This window comes from Sebastes fasciatus, chromosome 3 (assembly GCF_043250625.1).
Source record: "Sebastes fasciatus isolate fSebFas1 chromosome 3, fSebFas1.pri, whole genome shotgun sequence".
Lineage (NCBI taxonomy): Eukaryota > Metazoa > Chordata > Actinopteri > Perciformes > Sebastidae > Sebastes > Sebastes fasciatus.
In genome coordinates, this window is record NC_133797.1 from 15,259,714 (window position 1) to 15,267,849 (window position 8,136).

The 8,136-nt window shown below is 40.3% G+C and overlaps 1 protein-coding gene across 1 annotated transcript in view; it reads left to right on the plus strand.

Annotated features, from left to right (window-relative positions):
- smc3 (structural maintenance of chromosomes 3) overlaps positions 1-7,882 on the plus strand; it is a 33,547-nt gene extending 25,665 nt beyond the window's left edge. The window contains exons 25-29 of the mRNA XM_074629197.1: positions 1,697-1,909; positions 3,356-3,547; positions 4,182-4,359; positions 5,993-6,099; positions 6,619-7,882. Of these exons, the coding sequence (XP_074485298.1) occupies positions 1,697-1,909; positions 3,356-3,547; positions 4,182-4,359; positions 5,993-6,099; positions 6,619-6,690 (762 nt within the window). The 3' untranslated portion in view covers positions 6,691-7,882. The remainder of the gene's footprint in view (positions 1-1,696; positions 1,910-3,355; positions 3,548-4,181; positions 4,360-5,992; positions 6,100-6,618) is intronic.
- The last annotated feature ends 254 nt before the right edge of the window (positions 7,883-8,136 follow it).

Sequence of the window (8,136 nt, forward strand, 5' to 3'; positions counted from 1 at the left end):
TTTTTACATGTCTACTGGATTTACAGGTGAGCAGGAGCAAGAGCTTTTAAAGCTCACAAATAAAACATGTTTTATATATACAGTTTGATTTAAGCCTCCACCATGTTTGGTGAACTCAAAGGACCGCGGGCGCTGTTTGGCTCCTGTAACGCTGATAGAGATTGATCTGAAGGTTGAAGCTGTGTGTTTGACTGCTAATGTGCCTGCTCCGAGACAGATACACAAACGCAAAAAAAAAGCACATGGCAACACTTCTGTCATATCTGAACAGAACTCGTCTTTCCTTAATGAGCTACAGTGAAGGGACAGGGACACACTGGTCACTACAAACATTTACATAACACAGTCATTTGAGCAGTTTTTGATATAAAGTTGTTGATATAAGAAATAGTGCAGCGTTGACTCCTTTAAGGTGCTATGAAGGAAAATTAGTGTCAGACATTTAGAAAGCCAAACTGTTTGACTTCACATCGACACTAAAGACATAACAACAGCAGCACTAACAATAACTATGAAGATCTACTGAAGCTCAGTTTTTCTGTGCATCCAGTCCTACTACCTGAATCAAGCTTGAGTGTGTGTGCGCGCACACACAAACGGATAGACCCAGCTCTCCTAAGGAATAAGACCTGGGGCCATCACATCCCACCCACTCACCAGTGACTCAGACACTAGTTAGTGCTCTGTCTCAGATTTTTTTTTCCAGCCAGCTGCCTCTGGGAGACTGTGAGTTGAGTGGACTTGGCTGCATCTTTCATAAGAGTCTGAGCATGTACATTGTGTGTCTGGTGTGTGTGTGTGTGTGTCATTTCCCCTCCTTGACAACGTTGAAAATAGCCTCACACTTTCTCATAAACACTCCACATAGTTAATCGCTCTCCACAGGACACCGCTCGGGGGCAAGATGGTGCCATTGATTGCAGAAGTGGATGAGTGGGCCAAGTAATAATGGCACTTGCTTGTGTTCCCTCGGCCATTAGCGATTCAGATGGATGAATTTATAGTTTGAGAGTTTGTAGAGTGCATGTCACTTTTGATCCAGACTAAGCTGGTTCTAAATCAGGTCATCTTCAGATATGAATAGAATCTGGCAGAGTACTTTTTAATACTGAAATGAATAATGGATCTGAATTCATGTCCTTGTTTAAGTGGTATCAATGCACACTCTAATACCAGCAGGATACAGATAACTTTCTAGCTTTGCAAAACGTGTCTGTGAAGGTGGTGATACACGGGTTTAATTTGCATATTTCAGTGGGAAAAAAATCTCTGAAAATAATCCAATCGTTAGTGAAAGATATGCTGCCAGTGCAATTGTAGCGACAGTAAAATTGCTAAATTAAGAAATGAATTATGATTTCAGAAGTTTTCGAATCTTTCGATGGGAATCTTTAAATCAAGCACGTGTATATCTTAAACATTATGTAGTTAATGATGATCTTAGGTTTTAAAATACACTATAAAAACCTATTTACCAGGAAAAATAGCAACATTTTAAAAACCACAAAACAGTCTTACTAATATGGATAAGAATGTAATAAAATACAAATTTATTCCTCGTTATTATACTTAACAGCCACATTACAGACACAGCTCTGAAAACAAGTTGTTTTTTTTAAGATCCCGACAGACTGCCTGTCTGATTTACCCAGAAGTTAACGATGATTCAATCTTTCCTTTTTTCTTCTCCCAACAGTTGTTCCGAAAACTGGAGCAGTGCAACACAGAGCTGAAGAAGTACAGTCATGTCAACAAGAAAGCTCTGGACCAGTTTGTCAACTTCTCTGAGCAGAAGGAAAAGCTAATCAAGCGTCAGGATGAGTTGGACCGTGGCCACAAATCCATCATGGAGCTCATGAACGTCCTGGAGCTGCGCAAGTATGAGGCCATCCAGCTCACCTTCAAACAGGTACGTGCCATGTCAGACCCTGTTCAGAGTGTCCAGATGGGTGCATACATCCATGGACATCACTTAGCTCGTACAAAGGTCTGTCATATATCAGTTAGCCAATGAGTATTTGGTACTCAGTTAACAAGACAAGCCTGTAGGTGCCTTATTGAATCTGTCTTAGACATGCTTGTTTTCTAATCCCCTTGGCTGTGGTATAGGACATAAGAGGTAATGCAATCCGGTATATTTATAGAAATATGACCCCTAGAGTTAAATTGGGCAATATCAGAATAGTGTAAAAGAGAACTAATGTCAGTTTTGCCAGTCAGCATCTTATAGTCATCCAACTGTTGTGTGTATTTATAAACAAATCTTTGGTCCCCTTCAGTGATTGCAGACACTTGGAAACTCTGTACTATTTAACAGTAATACAGGCTCTACTAAAACTGATTTTAGACAACTGTATTTGCACTAAGCCTCACAGTTAATGGTATAACATTTAATTTGTACAGGTGGAAACTACTTCTACTTCTAAACTACTTACTGCCTTCCTGTATATTAATAAAATATGTAAAACGAGAAAAAGTGCACCCAGTAGAGTGCAGATTTCCGCCGGGTGTTACTTTCTCTGCCCTCCAAACAAAGAAGAGTTGAGTCTCAATCAATACTCCCTCCCGGCTCCATTACAGTCAAGATGGAGGTGAAAGTAAAAAACAAACAAACAGGGTTTTATTCATCGTATATGGCGCCTAACTTAAGTGTATCATAACATATCAGGTATGGAATTAATCGGCAGATACTGCGGTTCAAAATGAGACCAAATGTTTCTATGGATGTCAGTTTTTGAGCCACGACAAAGGCCAAAAATGTGGCCTGCAGTCGACTAACGTAAGACTTGTTTTTAGCCTAGCCGATTGCTGGAAATGCCTTTTTGCTAGTGAAGCTGTTGTTGATCACTTGCAGCCCCTAGCGGCCGGTTAAGAGAAGTGAGGAGTCAGCAATTATTGGTTGAATAAAACAGTCAATAATATAAACGAAAATTTCAAAAATTGTGAATCACCGTAACCACGAGAGGTCCTTAAGCATAAAGCCATATATGGGCACAAAAAACATCTGGCCGATGGGTCCTGTAGTATGTGAGATAGACACACACACACACAAGCGAATGCATGTTATCTCCGCCAGGTGTAAAAATGTGAAGTAGTTGTTTGATTTCTAACAATTTGAGCTGTTCAAACACGACCGGCATGGAAATAAAACAGTATAGCAGTTTAATGCTTGCTGCAAATATGCAACATTTTGGGACAATCTGATCAGTAAAATCACTTATTTCTTCTTAATATTTAATTAATATTTATTCTCATAGTTGTACTTTAAGAAATGAATAATATTTTGCTTCATCCTCATGTTAGATGCTCGTTCTCTAATGCGACTTTGTTCCTCTTCTTGTTTTCTTTCCCTCAGGTGTCGAAGAACTTCAGTGAGGTTTTCCAGAAGCTGGTGCCGGGTGGCAAAGCTACGTTGGTGATGAAGAAGGGTGATGCTGAAGGCAGCCAGTCTCAAGATGAGGGTGAGGGCGGTGGAGACAGCGAGAGGGGCTCCGGCTCACAGAGCAGCGTTCCCTCAGTCGACCAGTTCACTGGAGTCGGCATCAGGGTAAGAGTCTTTTTATGTTTTCCATTTTATCCCTTTTGACTGAGAATGCTTTCCCGTTTTCAGCAGTTGGTGAATGCAATTTCTTACACAAAATATTATTTATTATGTTTTTTTTTACATCAGAGTCTACGGTGTTGAAATGACAATACCTCTTTGATTTAGTTTTTAAAGTCACTATATTTAAAAGTTATGTAAAATGGTAAGAAAATGCAGAAAGTGAGGTCTCTGGTGCATTTCTTGAATTATTCACATGGTATAATTCACACTGAGCTACGGTTAGCGTTACAATGAAATCACAGTGTACCCTCCAGTAGTGTATGAGAGTTTCCTTGAGCTTTTTGTCCTGGAAACATGTGAATGTGTATTTCTGGAGTTTGGTCAACACACCTGATCCATCCCCACACAGCCGAACCAAGGTGAAGCTGATAATGCGATGAGTAATACCCGATTCTCCTCACGCTAAATTTATCATTATCAAAGCTGTCATAACAGCTGAAAGCATTCTGGTCATCTGTTGGATCATCCGTCCCAAAACAGAGAATCTAATAATAATGAAACCATTAAGTGAAAATAACAAATCTCTTTGCGGGTTTCTGCCTCGTGTCTAACACGCCACCTCCCCTGTCCTGTGTAGGTGTCGTTCACAGGGAAGCAGGGTGAGATGAGAGAGATGCAGCAGCTGTCTGGAGGTCAGAAGTCTCTTGTGGCTCTCGCCTTGATATTTGCCATCCAAAAGTGTGACCCCGCTCCTTTCTACCTGTTTGATGAGATCGACCAGGCCCTCGACGCCCAGCACAGGAAGGCTGTCTCAGGTAAAATGCTAGTGGAATTGAGAGAATCTCATACATTGAATACATTTTACTGAGTAGCAAGAACAATAGAAACATCTGTACTAAGGCTGTAGTGGTTCGTATATTCTTGCCGAACTGTCACGGTCCGGTGCACGCAGAATACACTATATGTGATGCGGAACCAAAGTTCACAAGCACGAGGCCGCCCAGAAACTTTTCGCCGTTAGCACAACAAGCTGATTTGCTTGCCAGTCAGTCACACTGTGTCGAGGGCAAATGAGCTGGAAGACCCGTCAGCAGGTTCCCGGTTTGCTACAACAAAGAGAGAGCGTAGTGTATAAGAGGAGGACGGTGTGTCGGCGTTACTCCACTGTTGTAACACCCATTCGATGGCATCGCCCAGATGTGCCAATCAACACTCCTCCTAATGCACAGGTTTTAATTTGTATTATTCTACAGTGGAAACGGTGTCGGGGTCAAATTAATCACTATAAGCAGATGATTAATATAACTGAATCGTTGTTGTTGTGCTTCAGTTCTCGTGCAGATTACCGTCTAATTGACATTTGTTATTATTATTATTATTACATGAATACAAAGTAATGAAACGGACCTCTTCGCTATTTACTGGCTCGCTGCCAATTCTTCTGCCTTTTCCCTCACCGAGGTTGAGGCATTGCCGTTTTTGGCCGGCTCTGCGACGCGAGCGTGCATGCAGAACGGCACCCGTTTGCTGGGGCTCCTCGTTCTCTCACCCAGTAGCAGTGTGGAGGGAGACGGGCGCCGGTCTGCATGTGTGCTGCAGAGCTGGTTGAGGATCGTCACTTTGTTTTCACTTTCACTTTGGGGGCATTACGTGACCTTGCATTATCAATCCACTTGACGAGGGCGGCTTCAACAACAGGTGCTTTCCCCGTGCTCATTCGTTTTTTTATTCAGAGAAAATTACTTTCTTTTTGCCGTTATGATTTCAATGTGCACGCAGCATCAGCTTCAGGTATCCAGGCGGAAAGCAGATGGTCCACGAGGCAAAGTATCGGTTGATCACTGTAACAAACTATATTTATTTCGCATTTTCAATTTCACAGCAAAAGAGATACTTTTCAGTTTTATGGTCTATTGTGACCTGTTGCCTTTTGGGAAAGTATTTGTTCAGTGTGATACAGAAGTGGTTGAAATGTTCCTTATTTTTATGATGAAAATAGTTTACCATAGTTGTCAGTGGGCAAAATGCTGCCTCTGTCCGTTTTTTTGTTAGTCTTTGACACTTTCACGACTGTCTGTTCAAAATAAAAACGTATCCTCGTGTATTTCTGGGGGTTTTCTGCTGAACTTGCAGCAAGCTCTTGACTCAAGACTCTGAAATCGGGTTATGAACCGAACTTTGAATTCTGTGTACCCTTACATCCCTGATCTGTACAGGTTTATACAATCTATACCACAGGGCTACAGTAAATACTATCTTCATGAATCTTAATATGATCAGTTTTGTTGTTATTGTGTCAGACAATTTGTGGCTGCTTGTGGTGGAGTTGTATTTGATAAATATTTTTTTTTATTTAAAAAGTAAAATATTTTCAGAAAATTCCATTCTTTGTGAGAACGCTTTAGCAAATGTAAGAAAGTCATCATCTCTTTTCTCTTTGTATTTCAGACATGATCGTGGAGCTGGCAGGCCACGCCCAGTTCATCACCACTACCTTCCGGCCTGAGCTGCTCGAGTCCGCCGACAAGTTCTACGGCGTCAAATTCAGAAACAAGGTGAGCCTTCTGCTAAAGGACAGGATTTGCTCAGTTGTCCACAAGGACCATTCAAGTTTTAATCTTGTCTGAAGAGGTTCTCTCACAGACACGTTGTGGAGGATCTTAACAGTGCCACGATATTTCTCAAAAAACAAATGCACTTGTTTTTTATTTCATCAATGTGAACAGAAAAAAAATCAGTAAGTTTTCCACCTTTCTGTTCTGATTAGTTATCACAAGCATCTTCACAGGAAGGTCATTATTTCCTCTGAATTAAGGTTGAACAGACCCACAATTGTCATTGTGGTCCTTTGTTGCCGTTAATCGATTCTTCTGTCAGTCCACTATTTTTCTGTCGATTCACAATTTCACCCCGGTCAGGTTGGTTTTCTGCTGAGCTGCCTTTGTGAAAAGAAAATATTTCCTCTTGAGTTTTTGTGGTTTCATAACATAACTGATCACTGCTTAGTCAGAGTGGCTAACACGGAGGCATTGATTGGTCATTAACTGTGTGTATGTATGTGTGTGTGTTTTTAGGTGAGTCACATCGATGTGATCACCGCGGAGCAGGCCAAAGACTTTGTGGAGGATGACACCACCCATGGTTAATGGTCCTCAGCTCTTCATCATCCTCCTCCTCCGCCTCTACAGTGCACTGCGTAGCTTAAAACCTTCCTCAATAGGGCCCAAAGACAGAAATATCCCACTCAATCCACCAGTCTTTTTTTTGTCTTTCTGTTAAAGATAAACAAATCAGCAGAAGTCTTACACTTCTCAGAAAATCTCCAAGTTGAAATGTAATTGGATATGCTGTTTTGACACCCCAGCTCTAAATTACTGGTATTTACTGTTTACTTTTGACATCATTCCACTGATAAAACTACGGATTTTGAGAAAAATGTGGTTTTGAAAATCTGCATGCAGGGGAAATATGTTTTGTCTCATTTTCCTGCATCGCCTCTGTGCGTAGCAACCACGCTGGATATGAAGACAAACAGAAGTGTAGTTGTTTTACACTGAAAAATAAACTAATTTTGTCTAAAGAGGTCCTGAAGAGAGCACAACCTTTTTGTGTTAGTGTGTCATTTTTTCTGGCAAACAATAGTTTTGAGCTGAGATTTGGTAATTTGTCATTTGAAATGCGAAGTGCCAGAGACGCTCTGAAAGGTAGCAAACCTTCAGGACCTTTTCAGAAAGCAAATGTTCTTGTGTACAGTTGAGCCTGTTTTGATATGACTTAGATGAAGATTGTTAAAGTTCAGTGGAGACAGGAGGCTCTCAAGCTGATCTGGATTCTTGTTTTTGTTGCCACCCTTGGAAACTGAGTTTTTGTTCACTCTTGAGGTTTCTGTAATGTATACTCTTTATACTCATGAGACAATGCTAACTTGTATCTGTCATAACCAGCCCCGTGGCTTAAAATGTTTAAAGGTTGTGGTTCCTTTTTATGGTTGTTACTGTATTGTGTAATTTCCTGTTTTTGGGTCATTTAAATATATGAAAGGTTTAATTCCAAAAAAACAGATATCCATTGTGGAAATCAACACAGCTCATCAAAAGCAGAAGTGATTCAGTGATGGATAATAACCATATCTATTTGGGTCCTGATTTCAGAAGTAGTTGCGCTTTTCTGGAATGCCAAGTTGTAATTTATCATTTCTTTATTTCCTTACTGGATATATTGTTTGGGATTAAACTCCTCATATGTTGCACCTAGTTTCAACTCTGCTTTTTAAATGTTTTGGTTCATTTTTATGTAACTAGAAAATTTACAAAAATAATAAAAGATATAAAAAATAAACTGTCTTAACACTGCTAGTGTTACATCCCACATAGTAAGACCACTAGGTGGTGCTGTGTCACTGATACCTGACATCCTCACACGGTCAAAGAAGCATTTATACAGAGAAACGGTATGCAAGGTGAGGGAATATATGATGCATTATTTAAGAGGATTTTACAGGATAATTATAAGAAAATTAAGCTTTAATTGTATTGCTGAACAGGATTTTTAAAAATGCATACATAGCAAATATATTCTGAATTTATCCTGTT